Raw genomic sequence first — 20966 nt, 5'->3', positions numbered from 1 at the left:
TTCCTAATTGATCGTAAAATAAGAATTCTTTCCCAGATTTTTTAAATAAAATAGAGACAATGCAAGAATATGTATGCAAGAATGAGGTGCCATAAATGTCAATTTCACTGCGTTCCAGTGTTTGAAAAATGTGAAATTATATCTTTGTTATGCCTAAGCACTGCGTTTGCCATTGTTTGAACCATCATGCTATTATGTGGGTGCAAGTGAAATTGATCTTTCAAATCCCATTGTTTCATGATAATCCATTTCTCTTTGTTTTGGCGATTTTTGTTCAAAGCTAATAAACAAAGTAATCGTTCTTATTGATCTCGATCGATTTCGTTTTGTTGATCATGAGCAAATGACATTTCTTTTCTTCTTTTGTTTTTGAATTTCATTTTTTTTCCCCACACATAATTTAAAACTACGTCTATATTAATGACAGATAAAAATTTGCAAGTGGTTATTCCGACCGCCAAGTAATGTACTTCCCGTTGAATCACCTTTGGGCTGCAATGATGTTCCTTCATTAAGATTCGGATACAATAACCTCTTTATCATCTAATGAAGGCGCAGGGTTTTTAAATAAGACGTGGGCAAATGATTCATAATTAATAATAATAAATAATAAATATCCTTGGACATTTTACACTGCGCTTCTAGTCCCAAACTAAGCAAAGCTTGTACTATGGGTACTAGAGAACGGATATAAACATACTTAAATACTTTTTTTTTTTTTTGTAAATACATACTTATTATACATAGAAAACACCCAGTCCAATACAAACAAATATGTTCATGCACACAAATGTTTGTACTGTGCGGGAATCGAACCCGCAACCTCCGGAATAGTAGTCCGTTTCGAACCACTACACCAAACGGCCGACTTAAAGGTCAGCCACGGAGTTTTCAATATATTTATTATCATCTTCGATCAATTTATTAGTTTATCGTTTTAAAGCGTAGTAGCGTAGCGTTTTTCCTTACAATTGTAGCGTTTTTCCTTACAATTATTTCCCAAGGTACTTGAATGGATTTAAATTGATGCTATTCGTTAAAACTATTACTTTGAAGGGTTCTCTCAATGAAATATCGAAGTTGATTGATTCAATTTTCTATTATCGGTTGCAAATTATAAATTAATAACTGCGTTGTCTGGGCTGGAGGCGATTGATTTTCTATTATCTGCATAATCACCGAAGTATTAAACAGGTGGTCGTTGTGCTATGAATGTTGGTTATTTATATACCAACATTCTTTTAAGTCAAATCTATTGCCACATCGGACGTTTTTAATATATTTCGGATACGGTTACTGTATCCCTATTCCTACATTGCACATCCTTATGTTATGATTTACTCTATTGTATGCAAACAATGTTCGGGCGTCAATGTGGTGGCCAGTGTTTGGCCAGTCAGACCAACATTAAGAACAATGGCAAATTAAGACACAAGCCCATGACGCAAAGGCGCTGACAGTAACTCTATGGAGTTAGCGGGTTCTGCGCAACAAGTTACGCTTATTGACTACACCCAATTTTCTTCTGGTTTACAAATTGTTCCAATTACGTGAAAACAAAACGTTTCAGTTCATTAAGTCTTAGCAGCTTTATTTATTTAATAATTTGTAACAAATTCTACCGCAATATTTATTATTGTGATATTTAATAAGTATTTTGGATTTCAAGATGTCCTCTTATCTATTTGGCACATTAAAAGTATTTGAATAGTAAGCTTATAATGTCGCTAGCCAAGACATTTTAATTGAATTAACTGAAACGAAGTGCAATTTTTGATGTCGGCTGTTTATTCCGTTAGTCGGAAGCACAAATTTTGAGTAATTATTGTTAACTTATTTCCCATCCAAATTATAGAGGTAAAAATAAAATCATTACTTACATAGTGTAGTATTCTTATCGAATAATGCCGACAATGACTCAACTTTTGGCCAAATGCAATGTTCTCATCATTGTCTTCAATTATCGCGTGCAAGAAAAAGACATTAAATTGTTTGTACAATCTTTGAACATGGAAAATTAATTACATTTTCTGCGAACATTTTGACCGTCATTTATTTACTTGTGAGAATTTCGAGTTTTTATAGCTAATACAGCGATTTTTATCACATAAGATTTTAATTAGAGATCTGCTGGCAAGGCTCCAGCTCTGACGGCTACCGAGTGGTTCCAGCTGACCTTCTTTATTAACTGTTAACTAAAAAATGCTTAATGGTATATTAAAATCGAAAACAAAAACAGATTTTAGGTGTATAGGTTAATTGGTTGCAACGATTTTACCGTATCGTCTAGGTTGGTTACCGATTTGCTCCGTTGTATCGCCGTCAACGGTAAATGCTTATAAATTATTTTTTGTTGAAGCTCATTAACATTTTTGTATCCTTTAATATTGATGCACTAGTGAAGGGGTCTCGAAAGCACTTACCGTATATAAGTGGTGGCTGTCTTATAAGGTGCTGGCACACCATATCGTTATCAAAAACAGTAATGTACCTGTGAGTTATTGCTGTAAGTGTCACGGACTGTTATATGATCCAGATGCCAGCCGTAGAGAACGTGACGTGCGCTTCGTTAGCCACATTGTTATAATAACAGTAATTTGTAGCCCACTCGTGTAGAGACGCATCCTTTGATTCTTTGCCCCGGAATCAACATCCTATAGTTTAGGTGGCTTATTATCCGTGATTCGTGTTATTTAGGTGCAGTAAGCATGTATTTTGTTAGTTCAAATTACCCTTAGACATAGGTACTTATTTTTTATTAATTTTTTGGGCAACCTACAGAGTTAGAGAGATCATATTTATTTTATATTGCTTGAATTAAGATGTAGAGATGGATCTAAAGAAAGATCTTACCTTACGTATACTATATTCGCCACAGTGAAATACATACATTTAATAATACATATATCAGTATGGTGTAATAACGAGATAAATGATTTTAAGTACATAGTTTATGAACACAACATTAAAGCGTGTAAGCGATAGCGCTGAGGGCAGCGCCCCTATTTCTTCATTGAGTATCGTTAGATCTCGTTGCAACGATGCCCACTGATTTATCTGCCAATTGACGGCACCTACTCTATTGACCCTCCGACGCTATCAATGTACCAATAAAAATCGTGCACAATTTACGAAGTCTTTCTTACATTTTCTGCAGAAATAATTTCAAAGATAGACAAAAGTTTCAATGAAAAGTGTGTAAAACAATGTGAATGAGTCTCCAAAGGCCAAAAAAGACGAAATTCAAGATGTGGAAGGCGCTAGTTCATAGAAAAAGAAAATACAGTGAAGTGATACCATGTGATCGTGAGTCGTACGCCGCCCTAGCGGCGATGCAAGGAGGCAGCGCGGCTACACTCCCGCCATCTCTCGACGCGCTTCGAGCATGTAAGTATGCCGCTACTCCGCGCTAGATGGCAGTAGCTGATGTGTGCTGAAAGTTTTAAAACCATTTCATTTATTGATTTATTTTAAAACATTTTTTTAATAAGTAATATGTTTTACTTGTGTTTCTATCTGATTCCTCAATGTCTTTTATGTTGTTATTCTAAAATTGAAGGATTTTTGGTGGTGGTGTAGATTGCAGCTTTTTTTTATTAGGATTTTAATTTTGTATATTTTTTAACATTCTGGATAAACTTTGTAACTATCATTTATGAATTTTTATTCCTATTATTCCGTGACATTGTGTGTAGTAGATTTAAATACCTACCTACGCTATCTAGGATAGAGAAACAAACTGTAGGAATTTTTTATAATAATATTGGTTCCGTAGAATATGCCATAGTAAGTGACTACTCTACGTAAGTGAATGCACAGGAAAATTTGTACATCAAGGGACACAATAAAATCAGGAGATCTTCAACGAACAAATAGCGAGTGGTCAATGCCTCTCTTCAATTGTGGGAAAATTATGATTCATGGCATTGTGTTTATGATACCGACCACAACAAAAGTGCCTGCCCTCTAAATAAGGTTAATCTCAACGACATTTCTGCGGACCGCTCCGTGACCGCGGCACAAAGGCCCGGACGGCGAACTTCAATGTCATGAAAATCGTGATATTCGTTATGATTTCTTATTCAAATGAGCACAATTTTATCTCAGTCATGATTAACAAGATATAATTTTCCAGTGGAATACCATTTCTGATGCAAAAGATTTTTATTTTTATTAATTCACCTTAAAAATGCTCATAGCTAGAGGTGCGATTATTTATATTATTTTTCCATGTAGAGTTATTTTTAAACTGCATAATTGATTCTGTTCAATTCAAATGATTTTAGAGACGTAGAGAATATTCTGGATTTTGAATTAATCATAACTTTATAATCAAGTGCTTGTTCCGCTGACGTTTCCAGCTTTAAGGTCCTTATTTGAGAACAATAGTCTTTGTCTGTAAGTGAAGCTTGAAAGGACACTACTTGGCACTCCCGTGAAGCAATCCTCTTTATTAAAACAATGAGCAGGCTATATAAAAGAAACGACTGACTGTTATCCGCGGGCAGACAATATGGCTCCCACGGCACAGTTTCCACGTGTTTACGTAAATACACTAATTGCTGCGCATTTACCTACAACAAAGAGAATATTTCCTCACTTTGCGCTATAAAACACCGTAAAAATGATATTTCATGATGTCATCTAAATGTTAAGTTAACCTAACAGGGCTTGATGCAATCTGTCCGTTGCAAGATTGTTTGTATGAAGAACACAACATTGTGACTACATTGACAAATACCAATTTGTTAAAGGATTCTTAGTAATATCCTGAAATACTCGGCAATGCAGCTTAATCATTAAACCGCAGTGAAATAGACACAAACATTCACGTACCTACATAGGTAAACAAAGACCATGTAATTGGAATTAAACATGTAATGGAATCATTTCTAATATGGGGGTTCATAATGGCAAAATATTTCCTTATTGTTATTCTCGTAGTGTTACGGCATTAACCTACGAAGCTACGATACCAGAACTCGTTTCCCCGAATGACTGAGTTGCATGGTTGATTACACAGGAAATGTCAACTTTTACAACTAGGTAACTTCTGGTTTACACAAAACTTTTGTACTAAAGATTGTTTATATTACTATTCTGGAACTGAAAGTCATTTCTGAACTAAAATTCTCTGGAAAGTGTGTCATATAAAACATGTTTACATGCATGTATACTCGTATAAGCTAGTATACACAAGAACACATGCAAAACAAACGCCATTCACGCAAGCCAAATGGTTTACAGGTTTGACCCAGTTGTGTGCCATCGGCCTGCTGTAGACATGCACTCCTTGGGGATTGATTGCAAAATGCGCCTTAAAGTTGTAGTTGTTTCTTTTACAAAGTTTTTATGCATACATGCACATAGAGACATTAAAAAGAAACTGTTTTGTAAAGTCCGACTAGACTTGGATGATTCTTCAAGTCATAAGTTTTGTTTTATTTATGTAACTTATAAAAGCTCCTGTGATTAAGCATCTAATTAATCAGCATAAATTCATTGAGGTACATAATATTATTATTTATATTGTGTTTATGTAATCGTCACTTACCATCAGGTGAGATACAGGCCAAGAGCTTCCTCGTTGTGTATATAAAAAAAAAACTATTTTAAAACTCTCTTTCTCAGTAAATAAATAAAATTTCCATTGAAATTACATGCACTCGTATTACGCGATATACAATTATTTAAAACATATTATGCGTATTTAGCAAGTGCTGTTGTTTATGGTGCGTGAAATTAATTTTGTAATCATCAGGCTACTTCGGTAACATTCTGTGAAATATAATTTTGTCAGTTGTTTAAACTATTTGTATAAGAGAAGTCCTAGTATCACTGCCTTTTGTCATAAGTGCCTATGTCGTTACAAAAACCTACCAAATTATTGCTTATTGTCGGCACAACAAACCAACCCCCCTAGACAAAACGCACTTTTTGATCGAATCGAAAATCGAATCCGTCAAAACTCCATACAAAAAAGGGGCTTTTCGACCATTTTTAGACTGGTTTGCGATTATGATTTGCACTTTGTCTAGACCCACAGCTTATTTGCTACGGAGTGCTGAAATCCGTGGAGCATGTCGTGTCACGGACAATAAGCTCCTGTCTTTGTCGCGAGAAGTGCCAAATCGAGGCGTACTCGGAACTGCGACGTCACCGAAACTCTTTTATCTTTTAAGGTCACGACATGCTGCGCCATTGTCTTCCAGCCTCGTCTATGGCGGACGTTCATTATGCATTTGACAGTGAAATGTATTTCATGCACATTCATTTATTTTGTTTCATGCACGTTTTGAGGGTATTACAAGCCGCCAACGCAAGTATTTTCTTTAAAAAAAATCAAGCTAGAAAACACAGCTCAATACTCAGATATTTTTCAAGTAACCTGTAAGATAATTACAGTTAGTAACCTGTTAAATAATAACCTGTAACAATCAATAAAAGACAATACCAATATTAATGCTATGATAACGACTTTCTTGACACAATTAAAAGTGTGGGTTTTTTAAGTAGAAGTAGATCTAGTTGAACCAGCAGTCAATCTAGATTAGAAACTAGCACTAATTCTAGACATGGAAGAGAAATCGTGTACTGTAAAAAAGCTTGCTACGCTTGGAAGCCGATAATTACTGAATTCCCATAGTTTTTACTGTCACACGCACTTCTTAGAGCATCATTGCTCAGAAGTGCTGTACGGTGTTTTAATACAAGAAAGCATTGTAGGTTAATGTCTAAATTGCCAAGCGATATTATTTTATATTTATTACATACATTTCCTCTAATTTATTTTTTGTAGAAAGCGAAATTTTTTGTCCCAATATATGTCAACATTTTTACAACTTTTTTACAACAAAATATTTTTACAACTTTCACTGCAGAGTCGGTCATATCGTTCTACCTAAGTAATTAATCTATACACATTATGTTCTTATAACCATAAACCATCACTTAACTCGAGGTAGAGTATTTGAAGAAGATTATTAATAAAGTGGCCTTAACATGTCTGCAGTATTGAATGATTAGAGCCGGGGCGTTAAGGCCGATGAAAACAATGATTCAGCACTCATTAGGCCCTGAGTCACGGCGTACTCGGGCCAACATTTGCGACCCTTTTTGGGCAGACGGATACATGCAAATACTGAATGCATCACTTGTAAAGACGACAAGCTAAACACACACATCTTATGTCGTTTTAATAGGGGTTATTTTGCAACAAAATTTATAGTCTGATAGAAGTATGTACAGCTATTTATGTATGACCAATGTTGGTAAAGAATGCTTCTTGATAAGAACACTATATTTATGTATTTACTTTTTATATGTGTAAATAAATAAAATTCATAATTTATGTTTCTTGTTTCAGGTAAGTCTGCTGTTTCTGATTTTTTCGGTGTATTATCGAGATTCTTGGTATGTAATAGTATTAAATTGATGTTGATTGAATTTTGATATTAGAGAACATCACCCACCAATCTATTCAACATTTTATGAGTTATCAACACGCTATTTTTCCATAGAGTTTGAATGATACCCATAATGTTTAACGTTACTTTTTTTTCCTAAAAAATAAATAACTTCGTCGGGTGAAAGGAAATAAACTCACAATTTTCGATCTAGTCTCTAAGTTGAAAGTAACTTATAAACATAGACCTGAATACTCGATACAAAAATGTTATTATGTAATATTCGTATGTGGCAATTTTACTGGACTGTTGTAAATTATACGAGTATATTGGTATTATATCATCATGTAGAGCATGACCTGTGATTTGTTGCCGTTTTGTCATTATGCATCCGTAGACGGAACAGAATCGTTAATAAAGTAATTTGGTCCAAATTACCGGATGGGACTGATGAAATTTCAATTCAGGAAAATGTTTAAATTCTGAAAGATTTTTCATGAGTAAAATGGCCCAGCACATTTTAGACACCGTAGTATCCTAACTTATAAAGTTGCGTTCTGTAATGAACGGTCTCACTTTCAGCATTACAAATTAGTGTTACCAGCTCAATCTCGCCTAAGTGATTCCTTCACTCATTCCATAAACTCAAGATGGCAATCTTAATGCTTCTGTTTTCCGCTGTTTTGGTCCGCTACTTCCGCGCTGGTTTTTGAGATTTGGCTAAACGTTATACACTGGTGAATTTGGAAAACGTCTTGATTTTATCTGGAGAACAACGGGGGAAGCGCATAAAGGCTGGTGAAAGTGTAAGAAGGTCTACAAAAGATCGTTATCAGTATTTTAAATGCTAATACTTCTGGGTAAATGTAATTACTGACCATAATAAAGTTTATCGTGGATATGTTACGGTCAAAGTGATAAATGTGAAAATTATGAATAATCGCCGGTTATTATGAATAATTACCGCATGATTTGGTAAATGTGATTAATATAAGGTCATTTAAGTGTGTATAAAACTAAATAGGCGGCTTAGGTGTGGCCCAAGGGCCACCCCCGCCGCACCTTAACCTATTTTCACTTTAAATCAAAACATTAATGTTATGGGCATCATGGAAAAGTAATATTATGCAAGAAACATTCCAAACTCATTATGCCAATATCCAAACGTTCAAAAGTTTGGTTGTACACGAGCACGTACACAAGATGTTGTTCTCTTTTATGAAATTTGTTACCTACTAAGGTTGAATTATTAAATAATCACTGTTAAATGTGATTCATTCATCATTTTTACCGCGACTGTCGGTAATTATTCATAATAACCAGTTATTATTAATAATTTTCAATTTATCACATTAACCGTAACAGATACACGGGTATACTTGTTCATGGAACAAGCCTTTTCGTATTTTCATTCGATGCCGAAAGCCCACTCAGAAAACACAATCGAAAATACGCTGTTAGCTTCCGCTAGTGAGATATATTGGCGTTGAAACTGTTAACAAAGCGCTTATCTGGTTAATTAAAATCCCTTTGTGCTGCAGCGCGGGTAGTAATCTAGTAATGAAAGTTGTTACAGTTTAATCATGGTTCACGTTGATTAAATTAAAGCCATTTCATATGGTCCGATAGTTCATAATAACGTATTCATTTATAAACTAATATATCAAATATTAATATAGTGTAAAATAATACTCTTTGACTGTAATAGTACGGCGTGCGTTACGAAGGCGTGTGGTAGAGTCATTTGTATGGAGATGACTATACAACGCTCCAAGACATTTCATGTATGATATGTAGAACAGACAGACGGGTATGACAGCAACAGTTATCGTAACAAAAACTCAAATTTATCGCTTTATTCCGTGAGTAAATAACGAGCGAACCCGTACGAGTTAACGAACAAAACCTGACCTAAATAGTTTCCCATCATTATGATAATTGCGCGGCGAAGTACGAACATTACTGGGTTTATCTCACGGCTGTGAAGGGCTGATTAATTCGATACTTTTGCGGGCAGCCGGTGGCCGGATGCTGCACACTGCACACTGCACCGTTACGACGCGTCCGCTAGGGTCACTACGTGGATGTAATTTTCAGGGATACAAAAGGTACAGTCTCCAGTATAACGGGCTACATTTGAAAAAATATTGCACGTATGTTTTGTTTTTAATAAAAAGTAGGTATACTAGATTAGTTTGACTGATTGGACTTGGTCTTACTAAATGACTTAAACCTAGTGTAACTGTAAACGTCTCGTGTAAATAAACTTTTTAAGTAAATATTTTATCGTAGCTTCATCAAAAATTATGCACATTATATTCTTTTTCTTCTTTTATTATGTCCTAATAAGATACAACAATCCTCATGTCAGATTTTATGAGCTTCAATAGTGAAATACTCACATGGTTTTAACAAATACTCACGGGTTTGAAAAAAGCTAATTAAGCACAGTTGTTACGATCGCCAACACATTTGAACACTACATTATATATTTAGGGGAAATCCTGAAAATCCCGCACGCCTGGCAACCATAGCCACACACATCCAAGCTGTAGTCCAGTTTGTTTACAAAGTTATTTTCACATCGGCGCGTTTGGAACCGTCCCTCTGTTTAAACTCCACGTCGAATTGAACTGCATCACCGCGGGATATAAAACGCGTGATGTGGGCGTGAAAACTTCTGGAACTGTCTGTAAATTGATATGGACTTGGAACTAAGAACTTAAAACGTAAACTTAAGAATAAATCCTAGTGGTTTTTATAGTCTATCGATAATATATTATAATGTACTGTTTTTTTCAACGATAAATAAAAATAAAAAAACAAAAAAAAAACTATGGTTAATCCTGAATTCTTTGAAACAACATAAGGGTAAAAAGGTCTTGATGTATCTAGTTATCAACTCAACTATGCACTAATTGCGTTTTTTTATCGAATATTCTCTTACAACCTTAAGAGAGCTTAAAGCTTTACCATTCTGTTAAAAACATGTTTAAACTTAAAATTCCACATAAATAATATTATGAATGTTGTTTATAGCAAAATATTGCACCACTTATACCTAAAAAAGAATATTGCGTAGTCAAATTGATTCAATTATAGTTAAAGGCTTAGATGTTTTATACTTATTAATTGAAATATTATATCTGCTGTTGTACTAGCAATTATAACTATTATATCATTGATATTCAATTAGTGGAAGTTGTTATGATTAATTTGAGACGTATTGTAAGTGATTATGTCATATGGATGTATTTATTGTTACATCGGTGGAGCTACATGTTATTGTTGTAGTGATAATCACCGTTGAAGCAATTATTAATTATGAACGTCTATTAATAAATGTTGAGATACGGTTTATGATGAATCGGTAAAATGATACCCATTAATTAGGGATAATATTATTAATTATTGTTTTGTAACGTTTGTTGGGCGCAAGTCTTTTTTTAATTTGTTACATACGAATAATTTTGTTATAAAAAGTCGTCACGTCATATTTATCACTGAATATTAAAATGCTATTTTTGTAAATGTCAAAACATGATTCGAAGTCATACACAAAATGTCAGAAAATATCACGAGGGGTGCCCACTGTGCCTTGTAAAACGCGGGCATGTCACAATTCGTACCCGTGAAATGGCACATCTGCATTGCCGTTTACTGCGGGAATCATATTTTTGGCACGGAACTCAAAATCAGGCCGCGCACGCGGAACCACTGTGCGAAATTAACCTTCATTTTCTATGTTTATGAGCTTTTTATGCGTCAATGTTCTGCCTAACGAGAACAATAGCTATGTTCTAAATATAATCGTCCTGTATCTAGATTTTGAGAACAGACTATTTGTAATTTCCGCACTTTGTGATATGGTTATCGCTTCACCTGTAGAATAACTTTCTCTAGTTGTATTTATTTCATATCGGGTACGTTATCTTTGGCCCACGTACAATTAGGTCCTCCGTGAGTCAGCGGGTTAAGCCCACCAGTTCCATCTTCGTTTTCCTTTTTACACCAGACTGTCGGAGCCGGGCTTTTATTCTGTTTAGGTATATGTTAATTATAGCCGAGGAAAGCAATGTTTATACATTTGTTCCGGCGTTTGCCGCGATAAATCACCAACGTATAAACAAATCGGTGCCTTCTATACGACTCCCTTTGCATTAATAGACAGTGTTATTTTCATTCGCCTTAATTGTGTTGTAAGACAACCGACTCGAAGATCTCGTTGAAATGGTATAATCATGTAATTTAGATAGAGGGCTCTACTTTCGCATCGTAATGCGTGGCTATCCAGTTTCAAATTACAACCTTATGGCAAGTATCGTCTTTGCTACTCACAGTCTTTTATTTTGCCTTAGAAGCGGACATCCCTGTTTTATTAATTCAATCGTTAGATATTACTATTATGTATAAAATTGATGAAGGAACTAGTAGTTATATTTGTTTAGTTTCGAAGAAATATTCGATTTTGTGATTTTATAAAAAAAACAGTTTTGGATAGGCAAGTAATATTTTCAGGTATTATAGATAATTATATCATGCATCAATATAAAGTAAATATAGCTGCCAATTTTCTAGGACAACGGAGAAAAAAATATTTTCTGAAAATCATAAATTATTAAATAATTCCTAAATTACTGCAGCAATAACCATTTATTTTTGCATAAAGGTAGACGTTATAGTGATAGGTAAATTTATTTACAAAATTCTGACTTAATGTATTTTTTTTAGAAAATATGCTTCTAAAACTGTTTTTTTTTATAAAATCACAAAATCGAATATTTCTTCGAAACTAAACAAATACAACTTCCTTCATCAATTTTATACATAATAGCAATATCTAACGATTGAATTAATAAAACAAGGATGTCCGCTTCTAAGCCAAAATAAAACACTGTGCTACTGTAGCTCATAAGTACGGCATTACTTAAATGCCAACGCGCTTGTTTCAATGCCCGTAGTGAAAAGGAAACTACTACCAAATTATCGTAAATGCACACGCGTGCCCTCATTTAGTTATCGGTGTCAGTTTGTCCAAGTGAATTACAGTCATTCATTCCCTTAATTACTAAATACAAATGTTAACATACATAATTATGCGAAAAGAAATTTTTATGATAACATTATCATGAACGCTAAATAACCGCCTGATTTTTTTTTCATAATTTTCAAATGTCAAATATTTAACAGTTTACACTGCGCCTGTAATTGTTTTGTAGAATTGTTATTAAAATTAATTAACACAATATTCAAATTACTAGCTAACTTCGTTTGTTAGGTGTGGTGGCGTGAGCCCCATGGAATTCGGAGTCCTGCCGCGATATGATAATTCTTATCGCTCGCACCGGGTTTTTTATATGAAAGCGGGCGTTATTCATGGTGGGTGCACCGCGCCGCGCCGCGCGTTGGTAAACAGCCCTAGTCGCCAGCAGCCCGCGTCGCGCGCGCGTCGTCCGCGTCACCAACGACAATCTAACGTACTCGTATCGTGCAGTGAAAATATAAATAAACAACGTACGTAGTGACATAACTTTTAGGACATCGTAGCGCGTAGCTACGTCTCACGATAACGTCACGTTCTCGAGTTCACTCCGCTGTCAGTGTCCTGTCGCCACAAAGCACAGGAACTCCGCGGTCTGCGTCTAAACCCTGAACACACATTGTGCTTGTTTCGTGAAATATAACGCTCTTGTCAAGTGTTAACCGTGTTGGTTCAGTGCCCCGTTCTCTCTTACGATGTGATTTTTAATTTAATACTTATTACACAAAGCTTTTAAGCCTCTTACTTTCGATTTGCAACGAACGAATAGTGTTCAAAAGAAGCTCATGTAAGTTTGTAAAGAGTTTTCGAAAGTTACATAAAGCGTTACGAAAGCTTGAACTTTAAGGCGAACTTTTGAGAGATGTTTATGTTTTTGTTTGAATGTCAAGATTTATAGGGTCGTTGCGTTGACAGTGGCCCTGTGGCCAACGTGCCGTTATTAATCAATTATAACAGCGCATTGATTGGCTCAATCGGCCCTAACGTTCGTATCACACGTCGCTGGCTCGCCGTGTAAGGGAACCTAAATATAGACGATCGCCCAGTGTGTCACTTGCATTGCATGGATCACTCACCCTGGGTGATTTCCACGTACTTATATTCAATTAAGTTAGTAAGATTACTAACCACAATTGTTGGAACTTTACAATCACTCATTGTTTATTAAATAACAAGAATACAAACAAGAAACATCTAATAAAAGTTGATTGCGATGTGAAAAAGTAATGCTTGCATACATAACGTAATGCATTATTAAAAGCCTAACAAAACACCAATTACCTTTTGTAATTACCTTTCCTCATAAAAACCAGCTTTCTAAAATTCTCTTTCTTGTGTCGTGTGGGATGTAAAATTATTAAAGCATAATGATTAAGAAATTATTTCAATGAGTTCTGTCATCAAGTTGATGTTTGTATCTTAACTATGTACTTAGCAGAACATTGGTTTCAAATTTTCAATCATAACAATAAGTAACATGAATCTATCAAGCATTCTCAGATATAGTACAATGATTTTTATGAACAATATCTATGCTGAAACTGAAATAACTTTTCGGTGGTATTCAGCGTGACTGGAGGCCGCGCTTCGCGGTTCGGTTGCCGTCAATGAAAAGGCCGTTTAGATCCACACGAACGAGTTTAGTGCCTATTGAACATTGCCACAATACTTGTCATGTTCAGCGATACATTTTCTTGGACGATCAGAACAAAAAGTCGTCACAAACTTTCGGTTTCAGCGTGCTAACTAACACGATCACACCATCACGACAATAATGGAATGAATCATCGTAGTCAGTGATTTCGTTCGAAAGACACGATCATCTGTCGAAATCTTGTTGTATTTGGTATTGTCTGATAAATTGACTCATTTTCCTTTAGCTAAAAAGGCGTGTATCTTATCCTGTTCTCGCATGTGCGACGCAAATTTTGGCATGGTAATTTAATTTAGTTGTTTGATAAGTCAGCTGCGCGAGCAACCCGATATTGAATTACGTGTTAAAAAATCCACGAGGAAGCATCTGCCTCGCCGGGTGCTGGGCAAATCACCGCACATGCCGGGACATCTTGCAGGCCCGCATGCCGCTACCTGAGCCATAATACAATGTTATCCAACTCCCTTCTGCCCATGGGACAATAGGGACCTGCTTACCCGGTTTTGTTCCACTAGAAACAATACTTTTTGTTTTCGAGTGCCTCGTCATCTGCACTTGACTCGTTAAGCTCAAGTTAGTTACGTTTTCTGTGTTAAGAGTACCACTTTTCTAGAGCTTTAAATTCGTCATTGTCGGTTTGCGTAATGTTAACTGCCACAGCCAGCTACTTATAGTGCATACAATGTTTACAGCCTGTTTTCGATGATTGGTATAGTCGTTTCGTGTCAACTATGAATTTATGATATTTACTCATTAAATCGCCCACTTTGAGTAATTGTAACGGTGGCAAATCAAATGCGTGTGTGTTGTAATGCAGCAGCAGTACGCTTGCAAATATGAGAATATCAATCTGTTTACATTATCTACAGGGTTGTCTAATTGAAAGCGTGAAACTCAATAAATTTTTGGACTTGTGAATTCGGAAACACCAGATAACATTTTATCTTTATTCTGTTGGACTTTCGACCTTTAGATGTTTCAAAAGGAGTTCCACGATCACGTTACGCATCACAATAATTGACGTAATGCTCCAAAAAAGGCATGAAATTGTGTATTACACAATGACGGGCGGAATGAAACAGATTTTTTTGGGCACATCTGTAAATAACTTACTGCGGGTAGCCCTAATTACAGACTTCGGGTAAATGGAACGTTAAAGCATGTCTTCAATCATTTGTCAACCCAAACACGTCCTCCGTGCTGCACACCGCACATTGAATTCATAAGATTTGTTGATACACCTTTCTTCTTCGGAATTTTAATAGGCGTTACACTTTTTGCGAATAGGCACTATTCTACCTGTGATGTCCTCAGATACTCAATGCATCAATGCGGATTCTCGTTTTGGAATGTACGCTATTATTGGAATATAAATAAGTTTTATAAAATTGTCTGTCTGCCACAGTTTTTTTTACATACAAATCATTATCAAAACTAAGCTGAGACTAGACGAAAGTCGCCTTATAAATTGCGTTCGAAAGTAGCACTGACAGATAAGTGTGGTTATCGTCGTAGTCACTCCCCTAAAGCGATAACGCGCCGTGAGAACATGCGTCGTAAGGATAATCCTGGATTTCGGGAACATTCAGCTCAATAAACGTAACTCAAGTCGATAGAGAAGAAAAAACTGCCGCATCGCCCTAATGGATGTGGAATGGAAGCATGGAATGTAAATTAATTGGAATGGAATGTTATCTAACATGAGATCTAAAATACATGATTACCCCGCGAGAAAATGAGGATATTGGGCATGAAGATAACTCACGATTTGGAAAATCTTTACCTACTCGTAATATAGGGTCGATGACTTATAGTAACAAGTATTTAAAATATTGTTAAGGTAATTAATTAAACCGCAAAAAAGTTACGCTCTGAATTAAAAATAACAACTTACAATTTTCCAAGTATGGCAACAATGAGCTTTTTAATAATATTGTCTCTTTAAAGAAAATATTTTGATTTAGTCATTGTAAATACGTCAATGCGTATGGAACAATGGAATTGGCACCATGGCTAAATAAGTCTTTCACGATGGATACGTAAACTTTCTTTCGAGTTCAAATCCATTCAAGTGGTTTTCGTTCAAGCGCCTACTTTCAAGAGCTTCGTTGACAATCTGGGTAGCTGGGTTGCCAACGCAATTACATTTAATATATTTTTAAAACTTACTGCCGAAACCTGCCATTGTTATGAAATTGGGCCAATTAGTAAATTGTTTACGATGGTTTAACTTTTTTGTAAAATTGAGAATCTTGACCTGAGTTTTTGCCGCCAGCAGGTGACGTAACAGATGGATTTCAATATGTTTATGATACTCATATTTCTTGTACGTGATTGTTGTAACCCTCGATCCTTATTTTGCATAACAAATTTCGCTTGCAGGTTGTTATTTATCATGCACTACCCTTTTGAAAAGCAGTACGCTTTCGAACGGTACTTTAGGTGTCAATTTTCGCGGAGCCCTGTCATCGCCTACACCTACATTCTCTGTCACCGGTAACTTTCTTAGTTTCATCTTTATTAGATTGTTATAAAGTTTATTTTTGAACAAAGGGCGTGTTATTTCATATTTGGAACAAATTATAAGCGTCAGCGACCGCGGTCATTCCCCCGTAGTTCCGGTTCCTATGGCACCGGATGTTGGCGTGCAGTCATGGCTTGATGGCAGTGTTCTTGAAATACATAGTATATTACACGTACAGGTTGGGTTCAGTTCTAGTAAGCTACTCAATAATGGCTCTATACTAACTTATATGGATATGCCACCTGTGTAACTTTATAGTCATAGTGACACAACCCATGAAATTGCAATTTTGTTTATTCACCACATGGGAAAAAATTGTGGAATAAATTGCTAATACCTTTAAAACGTGTTTCATTGTGCGTTTTAGCACTTCGTCATGGATTTAAGCCTAAAAGTACTGTTCGTTTTACGACATAAAACATAGTTCACTCACGCGAAAGCTTCAGCGAAATGCAACGTTGTAAATGTGTTCATAGAATTAATAATACAAATGGTGTTACAAATGTTGCTGTTGAGTGCGTTATAGCGCACGTTGCTCCAGTTTGTAGAGCATGGTAGGTGAAAAGCCATAACTATGTTAATACTCATTCTGCACTCTAGGCTGTTTTAAAGTCTGCTGCAATATTTTATGCACGTTTTAAAAAAAGAACTTTAGTTTTTAAAGGCAACACTTTGAACGTTAAAATAACTTCTGCCTGATTTAAATTCTTGTTCTATATTTTGAAATTATGCAAAAGAGATCGTCATATTCGCCTCGAGACCAATAACCTGGTAGTTTATATCATAATAAACGATGTGTTTTATTATAATTGTTGCAATTACCTGTATTAAAAGCACGGGCACTTCAGAAATGTAATTTGTTTGTTTATTACTTCAAAATATTCTAAGAGGCTCTAAAATGTTGATTCTAATTTTTGTATTGAATAAAATATCAGATTTTTTTTGAGGTAAAACATGTATGTTGTCGGTATGGCTTAGATATCCATACAAATTATAAATGGCAATTTATCGTTTTGTGCACGATTCGTAATCTGGATAAAGCTTAGAATCGCCGCGCCGCGCCGAATGGGTCGACGATGCTATCTGTTCAATATTGATATTGCCCTTAGCGACTATCGTAGGGGAAAGTGCATTCGCGAGTCGTTTATATTCACTTTCCACTCATTTATCAACTTACTTGTACAAAGTTGCAGACTTATTTATATGTTAAGTAATTTTAAATTACCTCTTTTGAATTTACATGTCAAGGTGTTATGCGCCAACATTATAATTGTGGTGAAATTGCTCACATTTCACCTTATTTATACAATTATACACACTTTCAGCAACAAATAACGTAAACGTGACAAAAAGGGTCAGCGCATTGTGCAAGCAGGAAACATTTGCAAGAGGTTGTGCCATGCCTCTGCTAATTCCGTCTAAGTGATCAATTGTTGGATCACGATTCAGTTTATCAAATAATATAGAGCGTTTTGCATTCACCTCATTAGTCAAACATTTCCCTAAAACCGTATTTTCGAGTTAAATTGTTGCATAAGTTCAGTTATATCATTAAATAAGTAAACTTTCTATTCTCAATTTACTTTTCTTGCGGCTTTCGTTTGAATATTGCCTAGTACATTAGAGCTGTTCGCGAGTACATATTAAGATTTGTCGAGTTTCTTGTCATCACAACATTGCTCTACATCTCATATTGCGGTCGTTTATTTCCTGACCGCAAGTTTCATTTGTGAAAAAGTAGTTTTGTCACGTACAAGCAGTTCGGTATCATCATCTAGCGCGTGCTTGGTCGATTACATCGGTAATGCTACCAGCTTTATAGTCGCGAGCTGACCTCTTGGTCCACATGCTACGGAGAAACTCGTCGGCTCTTAATTTACTACGGGATGCACTAGCGGTTTTCTTTGTAAACATTACAGCCAAGGGCCGCTAATTTTCTGAGCTCCGCTGCGTCAAAGCGGCGCGGTGAAGATAAATGTAAGATAGTGTTTTGTTTATATTCTAAAGCAACGCGTTCTTTGCTGCTCACTAATTAAAAGAAAAAGTTTTTGTATTTCGAAACTGGTGACAGTCCTTTGTTTTCAATAGGCTTAAGTTTCTATGGTAGTTGGTATTTTCATTTAGCATTGTGTTTAAAATTAACTAAAGCAAGCAAAACCATACACTTCCCTATTTCTTAATTGAAAATTAAATTTTATCATAAAGGATTACTTGTGGAACAAGTAACCCACCACCGTATCTAATAATGTTATAATTAGTGAGTGTTGCAAAATATGTTTCACCATAATAGCAATTATCATAGTGCAATTGTTTTCAGCATGGCCGTGTATAGGCCATTCATAACTGTTGCTCTAGTATTGCTTGGATCGTTAATTCCCAGGTTTGTGTCCGGTCTAGTACGTATGGATGCAATTATTCACGCGTCCATTAGCACTTTAAATGGAAACATCAGTATTGGTTTAATTTATTGACGATAATAAACCACTATATTGATGATATCATTACACAAAAACGTTACAACTTTACTTTTGCTGCTGAAAAATGTCAGACTAAACGTGATTGCAACTTGTATCTTTTTGTTTTCGTAACAATAGAATTACCTATAACACCATAGACTGTGTGCCCAGGTAGTAGGAACCGTAGTATTTTTTAAGAGTCATTATCAAATTTTATTGTTCAAGCGTGTGACTAAAAGCTCTATTATTACGGTATATGCATGATAGTACAATAATCTTAAAATAATCAAATTCGACTGTCTTTAAAAAAATTAAACAACCGCTCAACATAACATAATCTTTGACACCCATACAGGAATTTTAGAAAAGTGATAGAGACAGTGCTGAAAGTCTGAAAAGTTTAACTACATTTTAAGAATTTTGGCTCAGGTTTAAAAGCTTTGCAACTTATAGTCAAAATCTAGTATTTAGATAGGTAGATAGTGACTATGCATATTATGTTTAGTGTGAACAAAGCTTTCAATAACAACTGAAACGTGACGCAAACTGCACATATCGTTTGTCGAACCGATAACGAGTCGATTCGGAAGTGAGCACACGAGTTCTGGCGACTGTCCAAACAACGTTTATAGTCTTATATTGTTTTCGACACCCTAGAACTAAGTGTCTGTGTGTCAGTAAGTAGCTTATCGATCTATCTGACACACTATCAGCATCAATCGATCTTTTTCATATCATTTAAATACTGGCCAGTAACGATTTCTAACAGTAGCAGTTCGATAGATTACTCCAGTCGATTACATTCTAACGAGATACTTCATTAATAATATAATCGATATCTCGTTTACCTCTAACTCTATCTCATAGTTCGCCAGCGTTTATCTGTGAAACACGAGAGCGCTCGCTCAGCGGATGCGGAAACTGTGAAACCATAGAAATGGTGCCCGATAAAAGTGGAATACGTACTGACACGAATTGGAAGAGCACACTGCTCGCTCGTAATCATGCGCTGTTTTAGCTCACGTGACGGTTCCGAGACGATTTAACGTTAGCAAACGATGATTAAACGATGTAGACATGTTTTAATCTGTTTTTATTATTATTTACGACTCAATCACTAGAGCGTGTAGAGATTAATGTAGTTTCATTTGGATTTGTTGTTAATTCACTTTTTGTATTATGTCTTATAATCGAATAACATCGTATCTGATCTTTTTGTATCTTAATTATCGTAAATAAATTACACAGCGCTAAAAGGCATATTTCACAAAAAATCTGTAGTACCTACATCAAAGCCTCATACGCCATCTTTCTTATTGTAGTTTTTGTACAAATCTTTTTGTTTTCTAAGCGTCTCTAAATACTACTTGCCATAATAATTGCTAGCTTCTAAATGATTCCAGTATGCTTTTCACTTCTGTAACAATTGGTGCTTGTCTAATGTTATTATGAGATTCGCATTTCATCTAATAACCGCATGTAGGAATTAACATAATTATGTGTTAGGTTGTGGCTTAGCATATTTAAATTAGATGCCAACGTGAAATTATATGACTTCATACGTAACGCTTGGGATAGTATACTTAGCTCAAATAATTATATACGAGTACGTTTCATTTACACTTCCTCGGAAAGTAGGGGAGAGTTCGGTATATTGTACCGCCGGGTAAATTGTACCACCCTCATATTTCGTAAAGTATTTATTGAATGTCTGTAATTGCAACACTCAGCGATACATAACTAAAATCAATTAATATCGGCCATGTGGTTTTTGCCGTGACAACAAACACGTGTGTTTTATTTTGAAAAGTATTTTTTCATTGTTTTCAAGTAACTTTTGACAATACATGTTGAGTTTGTAATTTTGTTAAATTTAATCACAGGG

General features: G+C 35.4%; 1 protein-coding gene across 6 annotated transcripts in view; it reads left to right on the top strand.

Moving 5' to 3' along the window:
- The window catches only part of raskol (Ras GTPase-activating protein raskol), a 174585-nt gene that overhangs the window by 89724 nt on the left and 63895 nt on the right, over positions 1–20966 (top strand). Inside the window, exon 2 of one of the 6 annotated variants that reach the window (XM_028321903.1) lies at positions 3158–3387. The exons of 4 other annotated variants lie outside the window; for them this stretch is intronic. In XM_028321903.1, the coding sequence (XP_028177704.1) occupies positions 3213–3387 (175 nt within the window). In that variant the 5' untranslated portion in view covers positions 3158–3212. Of the gene's footprint in view, positions 1–3157; positions 3388–12846; positions 13235–20966 lie in introns of those variants that run through there. One more of the 6 variants, XM_028321901.1, reaches the window with a different exon arrangement.

This window comes from Ostrinia furnacalis, unplaced genomic scaffold (assembly GCF_004193835.3).
Source record: "Ostrinia furnacalis isolate ACB-3 unplaced genomic scaffold, ASM419383v2 OfSCF7584, whole genome shotgun sequence".
Lineage (NCBI taxonomy): Eukaryota > Metazoa > Arthropoda > Insecta > Lepidoptera > Crambidae > Ostrinia > Ostrinia furnacalis.
The sequence above is the reverse complement of the archived record's forward strand: the minus strand, read 5'-3'. Positions and strand labels throughout refer to the sequence as shown.